This window comes from Falco peregrinus, chromosome 2, assembly GCF_023634155.1.
Source record: "Falco peregrinus isolate bFalPer1 chromosome 2, bFalPer1.pri, whole genome shotgun sequence".
Lineage (NCBI taxonomy): Eukaryota > Metazoa > Chordata > Aves > Falconiformes > Falconidae > Falco > Falco peregrinus.
In genome coordinates this window covers 66,403,967-66,424,779 of record NC_073722.1, presented here as the reverse complement: position 1 = coordinate 66,424,779, position 20,813 = coordinate 66,403,967, and the positions used below count along the sequence as shown (strand labels likewise).

The window sequence follows — 20,813 nt, the reverse complement described above, 5'->3', positions numbered from 1 at the left end:
CCAGCCCCACGTTGCCTGCTCAGGACATGTGTAAGCTATGCCTGTGTGGCTTTTTTTGTCCTCCAAAAAAAGCCAGTATGCAGTACAGGGAGGTTTCCAGCACAGAACAAAAGTTGTTAGCAGCTCCCACATGTGCATCTCTACCATGGCCACGGCTCACACAGGGTCCCACATCCACCACCTCCTACCTCAGAAACCTTCCTGCTGATGTCACGTGTTGGAGCAGGGGGGGAGCAGAACAGGGCAGAGCACGGTGATGGCCATGTCCCCATCACTACTGGGGCCGTGTGGAATAGATGAGGTGAGTGCGATGGGGACAAAACCAGCCTCAGTTTGGTCGGGAGATGGACGCAGCCTGGGGAGCTTGGGACCAGTCCTTCCACCTAGGAGCAATGAAGCTGGAGGCAAAAGGAGGATTTTGCCAATTGCTTTTGTGCTGTTCTGCTCCCAGGGACCTGCAAGCCGCTGTGCTGTGCCAGTCTCCCCACAGCCGCGTCACTCACCAGGTATGGCAAGTCCCCCGGGGATGGGAGGAGAGGGTCCCCTCGGTGTGGTCGGAAAAACTACAGCTGAAGGGCACACTGCAGTGCGCGATTAAACTAGGGCGCTGGAACAGCATTGCTAAAAGCCGGTGCTTTTAAAATATCTGGGTTTATGCCAAGTTCATTTAAGAAAAGGAAACTGCAAACTGGATGTTTGTTGGGTCCCAGTTCCTCAGGTGCTGTCCTCTCCTGCCCACGTTCATCATCCTCTCTTCTTGCTTTTGGTACACAGGCACGATGAACTTGCCTGCAATCTAGAGGAAATACTCCTTGCTTGTAGGCACAGAGCATCTCTGAAGATGCAATTTCTTTCTCAGGAGTGGGTGAAATATGCCAAAAAAAAATTACCCGGGACCTGGGGGACAGGTGCAGTGACAGGGCTGCAGTCAGGCACAACCCAGCACTGAAACAGGGGCTATCCCTCGCAGCATCAGTACAAACAGAACGGAGCCAGAGATCCCAGAAGAGGAGACAGTAAAAATAATCCAGGTAATTACAGACAGGAGTAGAGATACCTGAAGTGGCTCGTGGTGGCTTCAGCCACTTCTGTCACACAGTAAAGGTGCCGTATAGGAAAGCAGCTCCTGAGCCAGATGTGGTTCCCTGTGTGTGTTCACTCTGTAGTTTTGTCTTGTACAAATGTGCCTTTGAAACCCTGACTCTTGTGACATCTGCCTTCCCCTGGGAATTAGCTTCCCTCTCAACAACTTTTTTTTTTTTTTTTTTTTTTAAATAATGTCCTTTACTTCATGCACTGGGTTACCACCAGCAATTCATCCACGCTGATCTTCCCCATCCTCTGGGACTCTATAGGCTTTCCTCATAACAGCTTCTCCAACTGTGTATTTTGAGGCTGAAAGTGCCTTAGTGTATTCAGGCACTGGATTTCCTCTGCTGGTTTATCTCTCAGCCTCTCCAGATTGTGATGTCTTGCTACAGGAATTTCCTTTCATTAACTCCTGCTGTTTTGACTTAGCAATGTATTTTGCCCCCCCTGCTCTTGCCAAAGACTGCTCTTCTGCTGTCAACAACTTGTTCCTCTGTAATTTATTCCAGGCATTTTCTTTCCTCCCTAAATCTCTTGCTTACCTCCTTGTTGCTGCTTGGATACAAAGCCAGGCCTTCCAATTGCCCCTGCTTTGCTCCTTAGATGTTTCCATTTGCGTGGAAGTGCACAGAATTTTTTGTTTTCCCGAAACATCTCTGGTCTGTTAGATGACTCTCTGATGACACCTCTTTCCTCTTCATGATTCAGCTCCTGTGAAATGAATAGGGCATCAAACATGCTTCAAGAAGTGCTTTCATTCACTACTCTCAGTGAGAACCAGGGTTTTTTTGTATTTGTACCCTTTGTCCCTGGGCTCAAAGTGCAATCCAAACAGCACCTGCCCTTGCTGCTGTAGACACAGTCCTTCTTAGCAGCTGAAGAGATGCAACATAACCAGCTAGAGGAGGCTAAAATGCTGTGCCCCAGAAGTTTTGTGTATACACAGACTGCTGAGACTCCAGGAACAAAACCAGTATTTGATTATGAGGCCAGAGGAGGGATTGCAGAAGTAACTTTGCCCTTAAAAGCACCATCTAGCAAATCAGGCCAGGGTGAGTGCAGCTCCCTCGTAAATGCTCTTGTAAAACCAGGACTTTGAATCCCTTGATATGAGTGCAGTGCCTCTCTTCCCACTGCTCCTTGATGCCGAGGTGTACACATGGTAGGTGACAGCCCTGGTTGGGACAGAGGAGCTTTCCTCCTGACGGCTGCACACAGATGCCTGGGAGCAGAGCCATGGACCACAGAAGGGATTTCCTGCTGGCTTAGAGGCAGCAGAGCAGGGGAAGTCCTTGATGCAGTAAGATACTGTAAGAGTGGCCAAGGGTGCTCCCACTTTGCATGCAGAGGCCCAGACATCCCAGCTGATGACATCCAAAGCAGATAATGTTCCTCGCTCACTCCTCCAGCCTCAAAACGCCCCAGGCATGGGATACAGCACCCCCAGCCAAAACCCCACCCACGCCTCCTAGTGCAAAGAGAGGAGGAAACACAAGCCTGTCCTGGTGAAATACCCCCAGGGATGAAATGGCACCCCCCACAATCACTAGGTGAAGCCCAAGTCCAAACCTCCAAACCTGATTTCCTGGGAGCAGAGGGGATGCCTCTATTTGCCTCCCAGACAGATGTGCAGAAACACTCCTCCATGCTCCAGTTAGCAGCAGACGAGGTGCTCCCCTCTGCACCCCAGACCGAGCTGGGATCAGCTACAAACCTGCACTATGAGAGGAAAAGCAATTTCTGCCTTCCCTGCATGCTGAGACACAAGAGGAGTCGTGGTCGCAGGCGGTGCTGGCGGGGAGGCTGTCCCGAGGATGCGTGCCACGGCCAAGGTGCGGACTTCCTACGTGGATATGCCTGCAGGGAATAAGTGGCAGGTGTATCGCTTGTGTACCAAGGCCCAGCTACAAACCTCGTGCCAGCAGCTTCCAGTGTCAAACAGCAAAACTTCTCTCCTGCAAGAAACAGTGTGGCTTAGGGCCTTGAGCAGGCAGCATCCAAGTAAGAAAAAGTTATTTCTGATGAATATCCCTGGGCCAGATTAATTTCCCCTGGCCCCTGCTCTGCTTCCCAATTTATTTTTTTGGATCAAGAAGCCAACAAGGAGGCCAGGGAAAGGCTAGGCATGGACGTGTGAGCAGCAAACACACAAGAAGGTGGGAGGGAGAGAGCAACTGCTCCTTTCCAGGCTGGTGGGCCATCAGATGAGCCCCATCATCTCTGTTCCCTCAGTACTTGCAGATTTCCCCATCTCCATAGCACTCAGCTTTCCCCTGGGGGTCGGACAGATGCTGGCAAGACAGGGGTGTGCCATATCTGCAGGCAGCTTCAGCAGGTCTCTGCTGCTGCACCTCACTGTAGAGCTGGCAAGGGCAGGGCGCAGCACCTCTTCACCACCAAAATGCACAGTTCCTAGCAGGGACACAAAGCTTACCCTGGACCTTCTCTCATTTCTCTTTTTTATTTTTGCTTTCCAGACTGGAAATGGCTCCAGCACAAGCCACCTGGTATCTGTATGTTTGCATGTCAAGGTACCCCTGCAGCATTGCAACAATAGTGAAGAGAGTTCATAAAAACTTAAACTGAATCAGTAAGAACAAATGAAATGCTATAAACCTAGCCTGTGGTGGTTTTGTCCTACAGCTGCAAGGCAGAGGTATAAAGACACAATTTAGCTGAGAAAAGTGGTTATGGTAAGGCTATTTCAGCTCATTAACTTTTGCTGGAGTTTCCCTATTAAACCTGGGGATTATACGGGAGCAGGGGTTTTGCTGAGCACTTGAACATGTGCCTCTGCAAAACTGCTCAATCCACTGACTTGTGGTCTGTACTCAGGGATGAACCAATCTTGATACCTTGATGTTTTCCCCATCCAGCCTTCCCCCGCTCCCCCCCACCAAAAAAAATAAAAAATAAAAAAAGATAGTCAAGACTGTCAAGTCTGCTTTTAGTCCAGAAGCTGCTTTATTGCAATAACTGAAAGGCAAATCACAGAGTCACGTAGTGCTTCTCAGGGCAAAATCTTCCAGTTTCTACCCTGGCACTGAATTTTTGAGGTGCTGGCTGGCATCAGGGTTTTCTGGAAATAAACGTGCCAGGTACACTGTAACCCTCATTCAGCAAAATGGTGAAAAGTCCCGTATGTGGAAAACATTACTTTGTATTGCCTAACTTTTGCTTGAGTCGCCCTTGCCTCGAAAAGCCTGTTGTTATTCAACAAGGCTGGTGGTTGCATCAGCGCCTGCAAGTATTTCAGCTTGGTAATGCTAGATCAGACACTTAACACCATCTGCTTTCTTCAGCCTCACTTTTCTCTCATTTGCTGGATTTTGTCCTTTAATCCTTTCAAAATGCTTACCTTCTCTGCATTAAGAATAATCTGATATTGTCTTTAAAAGCTGGCCATGGAAACAAGACAAATTTAACTCTCTGTTTCCCCTAGTAATAGCTCTCATTTGCTACGGAGGAATTAGTTACTGAGAGGTTAGAAAAAAACAACAACCACGAAACCAAGCTCCCATCTGCCCTAGGTCACATGAACATAGCCTTTCAATAGTTGCTGGAAAATGTTTAACTTTCTTCTAGGACTTACTGTAATGAGCTAAATTAGATTGAAAAAAGCTATTATCCTGAATACAAAGGTGTATGGAGAGACTATAGTGACAATCCTGCCTGGAAGGCCAAACTACTGTTGAAACATACTGGCATAATTGCCCTGAATTCTGAGAGTTTAGAAAAAGTCAGGTTGAATATTATGGACAATATTTAAAAAACATAGGGGTACCTCTTTAGATTCCTGTGTTTTCAAGTCATTAAAAACTTGCCTAGATCTCCAGAATCAAGATCCACACACCAAGCACAGGTAACATGCCAACTTTTGAAAAACTCCGCAAACAAACCACATGATTTTCTCTTTGTTCCTGTGGACAGTATATAAACAAGTCTATTACTTAACAAACAGTTTTGTTTTGCCAGATGGGACCCTAAAGGGAGTGAAAAATCTTTTTTAGCAGTCAGACACCATATTTCTGAGCTACAGGAGGCAAAGTCCTTCTGAGAATCTGGCTCTGTAAATAACATTATAATATATCCTAGCATGGGAAAGACCATCTTGACTATTAAATTACTGGAGCATAACAGAACAATGAATAATCTCGGCATAAATGCCCTATGATCATCCCATATTGTATTACTTCCTCCTTTTGAAAAGCTCAATTTAGAGCGTAGCTTATTTAAGCTTCTTCTGCCCAGTACCCAACCTCACCAGAGCATCGCCGGCACAGACGAGGTGAGCAGCAAGAAACAGAAGCAAACCAGTGTTGCAAATTGCATCTTGCAACTCAGAGCATGATGCTTCTGTACCTTGGAAGACTGCACTAGGTAAGAGGTTTTCTGCAGCATGGTTGATATTCATGCCCTAAATTGTGTTGGATCAAGTGTATCGTTACGTGCATGGGTTTTAGTTGTCGTTTTGGCGCCCGACGGTCAAGTGCTCCTTCCAGGACACACCACTTCACATTCAAGCACCAACTTTCCAAGTGACAGCCCCCCCAGAAAACGCGGGGTTTGCTCTGAGAAGCACCTTTAGGGGCCAGGAGGGCCCCAGACCCGTGTTTAGATACCTGAACTGAGCCCACAACATAGCCAGGTTGGTGGTGATGTGCCTGACAGTAGCAATGTATTAAGACTTGTCTAGGAGCAGTCAGAAGACACCTGTCACATATCAGAACAAACTACATGTTATTATTGGCATTATCATCACTCAGATGAAGGGTTTGCTGCCTTCTCTCAGCACGGGGAACACCAGCACTCCTAACATCTCACCCTGAAAAAGGATGCTGCTTCCAAGTCAGCCACTTAAATGCACCCTGGGGCTTCTCCTTCGGCCTGCCTCTGGCATCACTTTCATGGCAGCGATGTTCCACTGCTGTTCATGGGAGCAACGCAAGTGATTTGTTTCAGTAACAGAACTGGCACCCAGAGGACTGGCTCACTTGCAGTTTCCTCCGTAAAGATGCACCAACTTGAATTAATGGTGAAGCCTGGAGAGGCAGTAGCTCTCTGCAGGGGCTGGGGCAGGACTGCCAGTAATTTGTATTATTTACCAGTGGGGACATGGCTGTAGAAGGGTTGAGGAGGCTTAAGGATGCCTACAGTATAATTTGCCGTTGCTAGCCCCATCATAGGTGTCCCTCCACCTTGTGTTGGCAGGGCTGTTGCCCCAGGTCAAGCAATATCTTCAAGAAATCACTCCCTGTAGCACTGTTGCCTGTCAGCTAAGTAAGCCCCTGTGCTGCTTCTGGAAGGAAAAGTGGAGAAAGAGAAATATATCTTTAAGTGCAGGTAGTTTTTCTGCCATAAGTAACAGAAACATTACAATATACAGATACCACAGCTGTTGCAATTGAAAACAGGTATTTTAACATCAAATGTGGTCATGTGTTCTCTGGTAAATCTCAGTATTTCTCCATTGCTGGCAGTGATGACACTTACTTGCTAATACAGTAAATCTGCCAGCATTTCCTGATACAGTGATTACACAGCTAGAAGACACCCCCTGTTATTTGCTTTTATTTCCTGGTAAAGATTCCTCAGGAAAACTACAAAAAAATATAAAAATTAAAGGAATAAATCCTTCTTGTGCAAAGGGAGTAGTTTGAAGGCAGATCTTTGACAGCAGTGAAGATTGTTTTCACCCTGCTAAACCAGGGAAAGGAGCTCCCTTGGGTGGGGGCGGGGAAGGGTAGAGTAAATCATCAAACATTCTGTTCTGTCTTTTCAGACCTGAGACCAAACGTGGGTTTTAAAGGCCCCACCTGTGCAACAGCAAACTCTTCCTTTTGCTAAAAGTGCTAGTGAAAAGCCATCAAACAGAACACACAGGTGCAGCACTCCTAACTGGAAGGGAAAACTCCCAGGCTATCTAGCCCTTAATCCTGCCATGGCCACAAAAGCTATGGGGTCTAAGAAATACCTCCAGCTGCTCCTTTTTCAGGTCGCTCTTCTAGGGCCTGTCTTCTGTGGGAACATGTTGGTCTGGCCAACAGAAGGCAGCCACTGGCTGAATGTGAAGATAATTATAGAGGAGCTCATCCGCCGTGGGCACAGCATTACCATCCTGGTATCCAACGCTTCCCTCTTCATTAAACCCAGGGCTGAGGCCACTGAGAATTTTGTGGTCTATAACGTGCCCTTCAAGAAAGACACCATTGAGAACCTGATCGAGGACGTAGTGGCCCTGTGGCTGAATAACAGGCCAACCACCCTGACCTTCTGGCAGTTTTACAAGGAGCTTGGAAAACTGTCCAAAAACTGGCACCAGATGAATAGGCTAATGTGTGATGCGGTGCTAACCAACCGAGAGCTGATGGCACACCTGCAGGGCTCTGGCTATGACCTGCTGCTGTCAGACCCTGTGACTCTCTGCGGGGACCTCCTGGCTCTTAAGCTGGCCATTCCATTCATCTACTCGCTGCGCTTCTCCCCAGCCTCCACTGTGGAAAGGCACTGTGGCAAGATCCCAGCTCCACCGTCCTACACACCTGCAGCCCTGTCTGAGCTCACCGACTGCATGTCCTTTGGTGAGAGAATAAAAAATATCGTGTCTTACCACCTGCAGGACTACGTTTTCCAGAGCTACTGGGGTGAATGGGATATCTACTATAGCAAGGTCTTAGGTAAGCCTTCTGCTGCTTCACTTCTCCTTACACCGCCTCCCGCCTCCCGGCCTGCAGAGCTAGGAACCTGGCAGGGTCGCAAAGTCAAGGTCTGACAGAGGTTTGTCATTCAGTCCCTATGTGGAAAAGGGAATGAGCTAAGAGCATCCATCAGCTGCACCCGCCAGCTGTCAGGGTGCTGTGCTGCTATGCCGTTGCATCGAGACAGGGAACAGGGGTCATCCCAATCGATGGACTTGACTTTTGCCGTAATTATTTTTCATGTGGAGGCTGAAACAACTTCCACACCATATAGGGCCGTCAGCAATAGAGTTCACTTTACACGTTTCCCCCTCCAATGCGCTTGCACAGAAAGCAGTCAGAAACAGAGATGTTTTCCCAATCCAGAGTATTGTAACAAGGAGGGGGGAGCTGGTGAATTACGAGCCAGCCCTGCCACCCTCAGTACCAATACTGAAACGCATAGTGGCTTGTAATAGAGACTTTATTTATGCCACTGGCCATGTAAAACCAATCCTCTCTGCAGAAAGCAAGTTTTATTTCAAACATACCTTCTACACACAGCAAATAGTGAAAGCAACAGATCTTCCTCTGCAGGCTTTTCTTCTGGACTGTGTTGAGTGAATAGGTAGAAAAACATATTTATTTAAATATTAATCACATGTGATCAACATGCCATGTTTACCAATCTCCCACTGAGCTCATGCAAAACAGCACTTGCAAATCTCTCAGAGTTCAATTGCCTGCAAATACCTGCATGCTGCAGAACTCTACGAGTACGCCCAAACTGTTGTCATGTGCACAGCAGATGAGGTATCTCAGCTTGGTTTCTCACAGCCCAGCTGCCCCTCTCACCCCCATTTTCATCCTGGAAAGGATGCTCTAGGCAGCACGGAAGCTGTAGCAAAAGCCTTGCACAAGTATATTAGGAAAATGTTGTGTAACAGAGCTGGGCAGAAGCCCAGTAATAATGATTTTTCGTACAGTGAAGAGGACTTAACGTTATTTCTTAACTGCACATCAGAGGGTGACCATAAAGGGAACTGTTTAACGGATTTTCTGGTTCAACTTATAGTGCATAATTGGCACCTAGTGGCAGGCAGGAGAGCCCACATCACCACCTACCAGCTCTGGCCTCCTGCAGTGCACACTCTGGAAGAGGCGAGTTCACATGAAGACAACCTGTGATACGGCAGTTGTCATATGCTTCATTCATTTCGAGACCGACTTTTTAGCTGCAGCCCTGGATCACCACCTGAAGTGCCCTGTAAATGGACGTTCAGTGGCTTTATAAAGCAAAAGGGTGCCCATGCAGTGGGTGAACATCTTCGCTGCATACCCAGCTGTGCTTCCAAAGAGCCAGAAGAATGAAAGTCAGCTCTTCTACCAAACAAATAACATAGAGACTATAGTCAGACAGGCAGGAGGGCCAGGATGACCAACAGGGCACAGTCCTCTCTGGAGCGAGCCCCCAGGACTGACAGCTCTCCCCTCTGCTCCAGAGGAACCACATCTTCCAGCTTCCGCAAGGTGTTTACCACCAGATGGTGCCAGCTGGCCCCAGTCAACTTCTTCCCCAGGAAAACATGCCATTATGCAGGACTGGACTTCATGCCAGCTACCTCGGCTCCCTGCCCTCTGGAGCAAGGCAGCGTCACGCGTGCCCAGCCCAGCCCGGGAGCACTGGGCTGCCGGTGAAGGAAGGCGCGGGGGCACTGCCACACAGGGCAGGCTATGGCTGGGAAGGAGGTGGCAGCGCTGTGGCTTCTGCCTGGGCTGGGCTGGGTGTCTGGGGGCAAGGTATTGGTCTGCCCAGCTGACAACAGCCACTGCCTGAACATGGAGTACATACTCCAGGAGCTCGTGGTCCGGGGCCATGAGGTGACTGTGCTGCTGCCTTCATGCTTCCTCTTCCTTAATGTCACACAGCCCTCACCTTTCCGGTTTGAGGTGGTTGAGGTGCTGATCACCAAAAAAGGAGATGGCTACGTTATTGGAAGATTTTTTATATTTTTGGGTTTACCAGGAGAAAGTGCTACCTGTCTGGGAAAGCATTTACAAGATAGTTCAACTAGTATTAAAGCTGGAGAACATAACCAAAGTAATTTGTGATGAAGTCCTGAAGAACAAGGCACTGCTGGAGAGACTGAGGGCATCCACCTTTGATGTCCTCTTGGCAGACCCACTGTCACCCAGTTGGGGAGCTGTTTGCCGAGAAGCTGGCTATCCCCTTCGTGTACACCATCCGGTTCTCCATAGGCAACACGCTGGAGCGGCTCTGCGGGACACTCCCAGCACCTCCTTCCTACGTACCAGCCACACCAAGTGGCCTAACAGAGAGGATGTCCTTCCTGGAAAGGCTAAAAACCATCTTCATCTACACTGTGCAAGATATCATGTATCATTATGTTCTCTGGGGAAGCTGCGATCAATACTACAGTGATGTTTTAGGTAAGGCTGCTCTTACTTCCAGAAATTACATCTGCTGTACATGGGGCACAAATTAGGAACCAGACAGCCCTGAACCCACTCTCCTTCCTCCAAAATTCCTGTGTCAAGTCAAACAATCCAGGCAAGTGCAAATGTTACCTGTTAATTCTGACCTGCTACACTAGTACAACTAAGTTCGTACAGGTACTTCTAGGATAGGTAGAACAGTGCTAAAGCCACTTGAAACAGAGCTCATCAGTCATATTCATAGATTAATCACGACAAATACTAAGGACAGCAAAATAATACTATACATCCTCCAAATACTAGCACTGAATTAAACCTTTTGAAGTAGAAATAAAAAAACGGTTTTGGAAAGCTATACAATATTACCTTTTTTCCCCTAGCACCCTTCTTGCTTGCTAGCTTATCTCAAAATGAGAGAGAATGGCCTCATCTGGTCTTTTAAAGGACTGGGAGAGCAGCTGGGCCCCTATTTGCGGTGTTAAAAGGCCCTCAGCAGAGACATGGTTCTTTGCTTTTTTGAAAGTGTCCAAAAGAAATATTACAAGACAGCTGTATTTATTTGTAAGGTTTTTTTTCTTTTTAAAATAATAGTTGCATAATTATTTTCACATTTTTTCTCTAAGTTATTGTTACAATGCTTAAAAGGAAACAGGGCAAGCATACATGCATTGATGGGGCAGATAAAATGGACAGTATTTCAATATGAGGCTCTCCGTGTTTTTATTTATATTTTGCTATTAGGGTGTAATTCTGCCGAGAGAGCTAAGTTGTTAAGATTAGTACCTAGCTGTGTGTTTACTTGCGTTCCTTATCATGTGTGACAAAGACTAGAAAACACTGTGCCGATAGAAGCATGGTTTGCTGATCTGTTGCGTAAGCCTCAGATCTGCTTGGATCTTGTGGTATCTTTTTTATTGTTAAACGTGGGGTTTAGCATTTAAGGCTCCATGTGCAATACCTGTTTTGTTAGCTGTGTTAGCTGGTCTCTACCCTAACTGTGATACACTTTGAGCTGGAGTGTGTCCAGTCCTGAAGCAGGTGTGAAAGCAAGGGGCAAGCATCTCGTACAAACGGGGCAATGTCCCAGCTCCTGCAGAGTATGCATGCACCTTCTCTTTCTCCTTGGAAAATCTTCTTCAGGGTTCTTATTATTCTAGCTGTTTTCCAAGAGCTACCTAAAGGCTTTTTCAAGTGATGAGGTTAAAGTATGAAAACCCATTTGCTTAACTGTCAGTCTAGTGAGGAGAGTGTAGGTGGTGGTGCTGAGCTCCTGGAGGAGCGCTCAGGCGCTGTTTAGACTCAGGCTGAGCCTCATTTGCTCCCTGCTCAGGAGATAGAAGCTGCCCGTTCTTGTCCCTGAACACACCAGTAGCCCAAAGCATCTCCACTACATCTTCACGGTACAGTCAACAGGAGAAGTCAGGTCTCTTGTCTTGATGGCGTCTGTCCTGAGTCTGTGATGTGGATACACTGATGCCAGTTTGCAGCATCTTCCCAAGAGAAGGCACAGAAGCACCAAAAACACAGGGCAAAACCTGTGCTCCTCACCTCCTTCTGCTTCTGTCCTGGGGTGGCCTGATGCTGGAGTCTTCTCTAGCAGGACTCTGTCCTTCCAGTGACAGTGCTGTGTCCACAGCGTCTGGTTATAGAGAGGACAGAACCAGAGCACCCTGCGGGCTAGTTGTGTGTCACTGCAGGACATTTTTGCACCTAAGAAACGAGGAGATAAAAATTGTAACCAGCTTTACAGGTAGGTTGGTTCTTACAGGGCAAAGAAGCAAAACTAGGGCTATAGTCAAGTTGTAAGCTGGGGTTCATCCTGTAGCTGTCAAACACGTCCCATGGGCTGCTCGTGTGCTTTCCCTAGCCCGAGCTCCTGCTCGGTACAGGAGTGTCTATCTTTACCTTGAATAGCTGGTAATGAGGGTGTACCGATTGTGGCTGGAGTAGAACTGCTTTTCCTCGTAGTAGCTTGCATGGGGCTGTAAGTTGGATTTGTGATGAAAACAGTGTTGATAAGATAGGGATGTTTTGGTTACTGCTAAGCAGTGCTTACACAGCATCAGGGCTTTTTTTGCTTCTCACACTGCTCCTCTCAGTGAGTAGGCTGTGGGCGCCCAAGAATTTGGGAGGGGACGCAGCCAGGACAGTTGACCCCAACTGACCAAAGGGTATCCCATGCCTGTGATGTGCTCAGCAAAAAAAGCTGGGGTGAGGTGAAGTTGCCGGGGCTGCTGTAGCTCAGGGACTGGCTGAACATCGGTTGACTGGTGGTGAGCAATCGTTTTTTGCATTACTTTTTTTCTTGGGTTTATTTTTGTGGGTTTTTTTGCTTGTTACGCTGCCTCTGTCACAACCCATGATTTTTCCAACTTTGGCTCTTCCTTGTCCCTTCCTACTGAGGAGACGTGAGAGGCTCTGTGGTGCTTAGCTGCCTATCCAGACTGAACTGCAACACAGGGAAAGGGCTTCTGGTCTGCACACGCTGCCAAATGCACTTTGTGGTGAGCAGTAACAGCAGCTGCCATCACTTTGAGATCAGCTGTGGTGCTGTAGGAGACTCCAGAACGGGATTTGCTGCTTGCCCAGTCCACCTATGAGTGTTGTGTTCTGACATGACCTTTTGCCAAGCCTGGCACCAAGTGGTTGTCACTTTTATTGGCTGGCTCTGAAGTGTTTGCACACCGGAGCAGTGAACTACTTCCAGCTCAGTCAGACCGGAGTTGTATATGGACTGCTGAGATGATGGGGTCAAGGTTCCTCTGGCTGCTCTGGGCCTACACATGCTGCTGGAGTGCCGGCTTTTGTGGGAAGGTGGTGGTCTGGCCCACTGATGCAAGTCACTGGATCAATGTGAAAGTGCTGCTGGAAGAGCTTGTTCTCCGGGGTCATGAGGTGACAGTGCTGGTGCCCTCAAGCAACCTGCTCATCGACTACCGAGACACCTCCTCCCCCTTCACCTTTGAGGTTCTGCAAGTCCCCTTTACCCAGGAGAGCCTGGATGCTATCATGGAGGACTTCCTCAATTTCTGGATTAATGAGATCTCTAATCTCACCCCCTGGGAGATCATGTGGAGGATGAAAAAGGACCTGGAAGTCTTTACCAATATGTCAAAGCAGACCTGTGACACCTTGGTGACGAAGCCTCAGCTGATAGCAAAGCTGTGGGAGGCCAAGTTTGACATTCTGATCGCTGACCCCCTGTGTGTAGGCGGGGAGCTCATAGCAGAAATCCTAGCAATCCCTTTTGTCTACAGCTTCCGCTTCTCTGATGGAAACGTGGTAGAGCGGCTGTGCGGTGGGCTCCTGTCCCCACCTTCTTATGTGCCTGCTAGCACAATGCGGCTGACAGACCAGATGTCCTTCGTGGAAAGACTAAAGAACTTCCTCTTTTACTTTTACATGGATTTATTTTTCTTGAAGTTTTGGCAAAATGAATGGGATAGGTACTACAGCAATGTCTTAGGTAAGGCAGCTGTTGAGTGCTTTCTCCTCTTGGATAAATTGTGCCTTTTGAATGTTTTGGGAGCTCAATGCTGTTGTCTCAGTATCCTTTCCCAATGGCTAGCAGAGATGGTAATCCCTTTTGGTCACTTGGAGGCTGTGCTTTGCCTTTTAGGTCTGGTCTAGCGTAACAGACACCAGTGCAGTTGTGCTCTAGTTCTTCTCGGGGATCTTTAGAGCACATAGTTCTGATTTTTTTCGGTAAGGATACTGCTGGTGAGCTCTTGCAGTGAGCTCTATGTCCATTTTAGTACTTTCAGAGCACAGTTGTTGCCTCTTCATCTTGATGACAGGCACTTCTACAATTAAGATGGTAGTAGATAAAGGCTGGAGAGCAAAATCATTCCTTAATTAAGTGTAAGGCACTGGAGACAGCTCCAGTGAAGTAGTGTTCTTAAACTACATACATACATGAATTTTTTGTTCCAACCTAGTAAACTCAGCCTCGATTCAAAGTCTATTGAAGAGAACTTTTAGTTCAATGGACTTTGAATCTTATGCAGAGTTATCTATGTTTAGGCAGATAATGAGTGAATAGCAAGTACAAGGGGATCTATTCTGTTGCTCTCCAATCTCTTTCTGCACTTCCAAAGAACGCCTCTGTGCTCTGCAAATCAGTCCGCTTCCCCTGGATTAATTTTACTTTTTTTTTTTTATTTTTTAATACCACATAAGACTTAATTACACCTTTATATCACTCTGCTTGTAACGCAGGCTTAATTTTCCCTCCAGTAACTTTGTAACTGACTCACTGCTCTTTACTTTAAAAAAAAATTAAAAAGATTAGTGGTGTAAATTGTAACACTGATCAAGTATTATAAGAAGATGCCCTACAGATAAATTTTATCTTGCTACTCATTTTGCTTGGTTCCTGCTTGCATTAGGCTGGCTTTTTATCATTTACCAACACTTCTAACCCTTTTACTCTCCAGTTCCACCTTGTGGGGAAAATAATGCAAAGACAGCTTGCAAAATGTACTTGAGAATATATATTTTTCAAAATGGGAAGCTATAAAACAGTTTTATCCATTCTTTTTTTCTGTAAATGGATTTCTAGAGACTTTGGATTTTGCAAAAAATGACATTCAAAGCATCTATGGCTTTGGAAAAAAATTCCCAATATGTGTCAGGAGCTGACTCAGTTCCCAGGAGAACTAGGGATGGCTTTATGTGTGTTTTATTGTAGTCTGACCAGTCACTGACCGAGTCACCATTTGAAAACTCCACAGAAATTAGTTTAAAAACTTTCCTCCTCCCTGATTGGTGATCATCACTTTGTGACTCATTTATATTTTATTTGGAACTAAAACTTCTGTGATTGTTCTCTTCCCCAAAGTGTATTTTTATTATAAGCACAGGTAATGAAGTCTTTCAGTGGTACAAGAATTGCACTTCTGTATCACAGAAACTCAATGCTTCCCACTTACTCTTCTATTGTTCCACGTTCATCCTGAAGGTTCAAAATCCTTTTAAAGATCATACTGCCGTGTTTGTGGCAACCTGCCAAGGCCAAACACAGGACACGGCAAGGAATAGGCCCAGATTTGTCCGTATTTTCATTTCACGCATGGTTTGATAGATTACACTGACTGCGAGTGCCAAAAGACAAAGGTGTAAGGCTCCTATTTTGCAATCTACAGCAAACAAGACTGGTCCCGTGCATGTTGTAAACCCCTTGTATCTTGTCCACAGGAAGGCCCACAACCCTGTGTGAGACAATGGGAAAAGCAGAGATATGGTTAATCAGAACATACTGGGATTTTGAATTTCCACGCCCTTTCCTGCCCAACTTTGAGTTTGTTGGAGGACTTCATTGCCAGCCTGCAAAGCCGTTACCAAAGGTATCCCAACTTTGTTCTGCTGTTGGTTGGTTGATTGTCCAGCAGAACAAAAACTGTTTCTCTCCCTGATCGACTGTGCGAGCCATGTCCTGCGAAAGCTCACTCTTAGAGAAGATGCTCTGCTGCCAGTGGGGAGCACAGAGATACTTAGCAATCTATCCATACTTGTGCAAATTGAGGGCTGAGTTTATAGCCTGCTGTCTTAGAAGAGGATAGCTGAGGGCAGCAGCAGGGAATACGGTTTTTATTACAGGAAAAATAGGTGCTACCTCAGAGAAGTTAAATGTAAATCTTAATCCTAAAACACAGACTTGCAGCCCACAGTAACACTGAAACACCTGATGCAAAAAGGCACTGCGAGGGGTCAAATTCTTTTGACAAAATAGAGTCAAGATTTGCAGAAAGAAGCTAGTGATAAAACGCTTCTTCTATCATGGCTTAATTTAAGAAATCTTAAAGGGAGTAAAATACTCAGCACGCCCAGCCTACACTCTCTGTGAATGGCAATATTCTGGTGGAATATCCAAATCCCAGATGCTGATGACAACATGACAAGCTCTGGTCTAGATTATCACTCCTGTAGGAGCCTTAGAGGAAGCAGGGTATTTTCAGTGCAAGTTGTCTGCTTTAAGAAACCTTCTAAGTCTCTTCCCACTCCCTTGTAGCAATGGTTGAGTTGGGGGAAATGGATAACCATTCTTTTCTGGATGCTATTGCTCCATTTCACATGACACTAACAAAAAAGAGAAACAGGAAGACCCATTGGTCTGGTATGCAGAATAACTGGTTAGCAGCATGAGCTGTATTGCAAGAAACAGGAGAACTGGCTGACTAACAAAGTGCCAGCAGCTACTGAAATCTTGGATCAGGATGCTGAAAAACCCTGTCAGCTTTCAGCACTGTCCTGCAGAGCTACGAAATGCAAAGTACTTGTTCCAGCAAAATTCACAACCATGACTGACTATGCCATGTCTCCCAGGGTATGGCCCTCTCAACACCAGTGCCAGGATCCATTCCTGTGGCTTGTGCTCTGAAAGAAACATTTCCTGAAACTGCTTGACTTGCTTTCAAAAAGACAAAGCTTCTGTCACCTGTCTCAACTTGTCCTGCTCCTTCCAGGGGAGAAACTGTCTTGCACAGGGTCAGGTCTATCTTTGTAATGCCCTTCTGTCAGCTGAGTTGCTCATACACCATGATCATCTCCTTGATAAGCTAAAAAGGTTATGCTCTCCGTTCACAGAAATCGGTGTAATCTGCAGTGTGTAATTACTCTCTGTACGTCTTCTGCCTCTCCTAGGAAATGGAAGAATTTGTTCAGAGCTCAGGGGAACACGGCATTGTGGTATTCTCCCTTGGATCGATGGTCTACAACCTAAGTTACGAAAAAAGTAATGTGATTGCCAGAGCCCTCAGCCAGATTCCACAAAAGGTGCATTTCCTTTTGAGTCTAGAACAACTTGCCTCATTTTTGTCACTCCTGTTACCTTCAGTGAGCTTTTTACATTTGGAAGGCCTGTTTTTTATCTGCATCTCCACTGGATGCAGCACAGTCAGGAAGCTGGGCTATGCAGAGAGGCAGGCTGCCGAGTCACCTCATGGGGAGTTCTGGCGCTTCACTTTCTCTGAACCAAATGACGTGGAGATGTGTCCACAGGCCAAAATATAAAAATCACTCTATGCAATTTTTATAATAAAACCACATAGAACTTATCAAAGAGCTAAACTGGAGCCAAAGCTATTTGAATTACTGAGGAAAGCTACATGGGTTTGAGGTAAAGTCCTATATTACATGTAATAATACACAGGGCATGTCACATGCACTGTTTATCTTCATCTTCCTTTGTTCAAGGTCCTCTGGCGGTACAAAGGAAAAAAACCAGAAACTCTGGGCTCCAACACCAGGATATATGACTGGATACCCCAAAATGATCTGCTTGGTGAGACTGATTCTATCTGGAATGCATTGCACCCTTGGAAAAACTGTTTCCTTCTTTGTTTTTCGACTAAAATGCCTTATTCAGGCAAAAGAACAAAGTTAACACTTGTGGCTACAGCCAGTTTCGCAGCTTAAGCAGCACAGGTTTGCTTTTGGGAGCCTTAATTTCCTAGCCTGCTTCTGACTTTAAGGTGAATGGCTGTACCAGAACCATGGAAGATACAGCCAGGCTCTGAGGGGAGTAGGGAGCAGTGGCTCAAGAAGGCAGCGTCTTGAGCTTAGTTCTGAAGATGGATCTCTAAAGCAAAAGCTTCTGTCTTACAGAACTTGGTGGCAAGTATCTGGAAGGGCCAAGAACCATCTGCAGGCAGGAGTAAATACCAAAGTAGACATGTACTCTGGAGCTGGAATTGGCCTCTGCAGTTAATCTCCTGGGCTCGTTATTCAAAATCTTGACCTGAGCAAGGCTGCAGCAGGGAGCTGTTGTGAATCTGACACCATGTGAAAACTAGAACTGCTCAACAGCAGAAGGGCTGAAGTAACTCTGGCGTAGTCTGGAGGAACATGCTGATTCACACACTGCATTAAAATAAATACGAATGTGTGAAAGCTAAGTGCACAAGCTCTGGTGCTGATCCAGAGGTCAGGGCTGTTCCCTTCTCTAGCAGTGCACTTGTCCAGGTAGTTTGCAGTGCTCACGTCCCAGTCAGCGAACACAGTCTGCCACAGCTGCTGTTACACGTGCCATTCCCTGTTCCAGGCCATCCCTTGACGAAGGCCTTTATTACTCATGGTGGGACCAATGGGATCTATGAAGCTATCTACCATGGGATCCCGATGATTGGGATTCCCATGTTTGCCGACCAGCATGACAACATTGCTCACATGAGGGCAAAGGGAGCTGCGACCGAGCTGGATTTCAGCACACTGGAGACACAGGACCTAGTTGATGCACTGAATACAGTCATTAACAATTCCACGTGAGTTTTGTTCTTGCCTTATAGTAGGACGAGGTTGTTAAAATCTTGGGCTGCTGATGTTAGAAATTCTGCTGGCTCTTCTGGGAACTAAAAATACTGCATAGTTAGTCTGGGTTTCAGATGAAAACCATCTTTCATTTCTGAAAATCAGTATTTCACAGAAAGGAAAGATCAGTAATTTGATTTTCATTAGACTACATTTTATGATCCCCTTGAGAAAAACAGTTCTTGGAAAGGCCAGAGCAGCTCTCGAGACAGTTTTCTGCTTTCTCTTCCTTGTTCTCTGCTAGTATAAATCCTCTGGAGGCTCTGGGTGACCATTCTAGTTGTACTATGTCTACTCTGTCCGTAGCCACAATTCTTACTCCTACCCGAGTTACCAATATCCTTAGGTTACTGTACCTATCATTCAGGAATTGGAGGGTACGGAAGCCTGGCAACTGGGATCCCTTGCTAAGGATAAAGCCATTGACAAAGGGATTGGAAAAAAGGCAGGAGTCCTCAGTCTTAGGCAGTGATTCCTGTCAAGACAGGTATCCCTTCAAGGAAGATCTTGAAAATTCCCGAAGTAAACAGAACAACACTGATGGAAGTATCCAGTGTCTGATGGAATTAGCTGTGGTGGAAGTGCTCTATAACAACCTGGATGATGACCAGGCATCCAAAGCCCCAGATGAAATCCAGTGCACATGGCCCTCCCTACCAAAGTCCCCCTTAGTTTTATGGCTAAACATGATGTTATATGGTGTGGGATGTCCGCTTGGTCAGCTGGGATCAGCTGTCCTGGCCGTGTCCCCTCCCAGCTTCCTGTGCACCCCCAGTCTCCTTGCTGGCACGGTGGTGTGAGGAGCAGAAAAGGCCTTTACACTGTGTAAGCACTTCTCAGAAATAACTAAAACACTCCCGTATTATCAACACTGTTTCCAGCACAAATCCAAAACACAGCCCCATGCTAGCTACTGTGAAGAAAATTAACTCTATCCCAGCAAAAATAAGCACACTGTATTATACTGGAATAGAAAATGCTGCAAATGTTTCCATGTTGCTTTTTTTAAAGGAGTATCTGGAATAATTTTGAATAACTTCCTTTTGCAAAAGATTGGCTTTCTCTATTACTGTTCATAACCTAATTTTATGCAGATCAAACTGGGCCAGTTTACAATGTATTTAAATAACAATGATCAAGTGAAAGCAGGTCTCTCTACCTTCGTCAAGAGGACGGCCAGGTCCTGAATGGCTGAATGGCTTGTTTCAGGAATCCCTAAGAAATCTCCTTTGTTTCTTCTTTTTTCCCCAGCTATAAGGAAAATGCTCTAAGGTTATCCAAGATACACCATGACCAGCCAGTTAAGCCTCTGGACAGAGCTGTCTTCTGGATTGAATTTGTCATGCGACACAAAGGAGCAAAGCACCTGAGACCAGCTGCTCACCATCTCACCTGGTACCAGTACCACTGCCTGGATGTTCTGGCGTTCTTGTTCACCTGTACAGCCATTGCTGTCTTCATTCTTGTCAAATGCTGCTTATTTTGCTGTAGGAGATGTGGCAGGATTGCAAAGAGGAAGAAAGAATAGACATGCTGCTCCCATCAGCGCTTTTTCTTCTCCTAGGCTGATTCAGCAAATCATTTATGCACATTTCTTAGTGAACAAAATTATTAGAATATGCTTTAAGCTGGGCATATTGTGAAGCATGCTGTTGAACCGGGTCATGCTAAAAAGCTGTTGTGGGACACAGCTGCTTGCTTAGCTGGAAAATTCCTTCTGGCCTAAATGACACTGAATTATAGTTGAATTATAACAGGTCCCTTGGGTATGTATAATGGTAATTGCTGCTTTAACTTTTCAAATTCATTTTGGTGTATTTCATAAATTCAGCCTTCCCATGTGTGGTACTGTGGGTCCTTCAACCTGCAACTAGACTCCTTCCTTTAACTCTATCCTCTCCCAGGTTTGATTATTCACAACCAAAATGCCTCTCTGTCAGAAAAGTTCTCTCCCAGATTGGACAGTGAAGGTAACAGCATGGGCTCCTAAAAAGCACCCACCTGAATGGCCAAGATCATGACAAAATGGGAGCTGCAAGTGGCTGGTGAAGCCTGTATCACTGCATTTTTACAAATGCACTGACTACTTGGGGGCTGAGGGGAGACCAGAGTCCTAAAAGCAACAGAGAAATTACTTTTCTGAGAACCATTTTCCTTTTTCACTGGAGTCTGGAGTCCTGCTGCACAGGCCATCATTCCAATGGCAACACTGTAGGGGCGTGAAAAAACACCTCTGTCAGGCACTTGCCTGTCTTAACCCCCAAATGCCTCCCACAGTAACTG

The 20,813-nt window shown here is 46.2% G+C and overlaps 2 protein-coding genes across 6 annotated transcripts in view; one reads left to right on the top strand and one right to left on the bottom strand.

The window, feature by feature from the left end:
• Positions 1–4,037: 4,037 nt before the first annotated feature.
• Positions 4,038–20,369, top strand: LOC101924619 (UDP-glucuronosyltransferase 2A2). 2 transcript variants are annotated; one of them, XM_055794159.1, is made up of 7 exons: positions 6,701–7,759; positions 13,038–13,689; positions 15,420–15,568; positions 16,866–16,997; positions 17,418–17,505; positions 18,265–18,484; positions 19,782–20,369. In XM_055794159.1, the coding sequence occupies exons 1-7, from the start codon at positions 7,031–7,033 to the stop codon at positions 20,056–20,058; spliced, it is 2,247 nt and encodes a 748-aa protein (XP_055650134.1). In that variant the 5' UTR covers positions 6,701–7,030; the 3' UTR covers positions 20,059–20,369. The 2 variants fall into 2 exon arrangements, with proteins under 2 accessions (XP_027643533.2, XP_055650134.1); XM_027787732.2 differs by lacking the exon at positions 16,866–16,997 and having other exon boundaries at positions 4,038–7,759.
• The window catches only part of YTHDC1 (YTH N6-methyladenosine RNA binding protein C1), a 29,213-nt gene continuing 23,374 nt past the window's right edge, over positions 14,975–20,813 (bottom strand). The window contains exon 18 of one of the 4 annotated variants that reach the window (XM_027787728.2): positions 14,975–15,433. In XM_027787728.2, coding sequence (XP_027643529.1) covers positions 15,204–15,433 — 230 coding nt within the window. In that variant the 3' untranslated portion in view covers positions 14,975–15,203. The remainder of the gene's footprint in view (positions 15,434–20,813) is intronic. The other 3 variants (XM_013299687.3, XM_027787727.2, XM_013299688.3) reach the window with 3 other exon arrangements.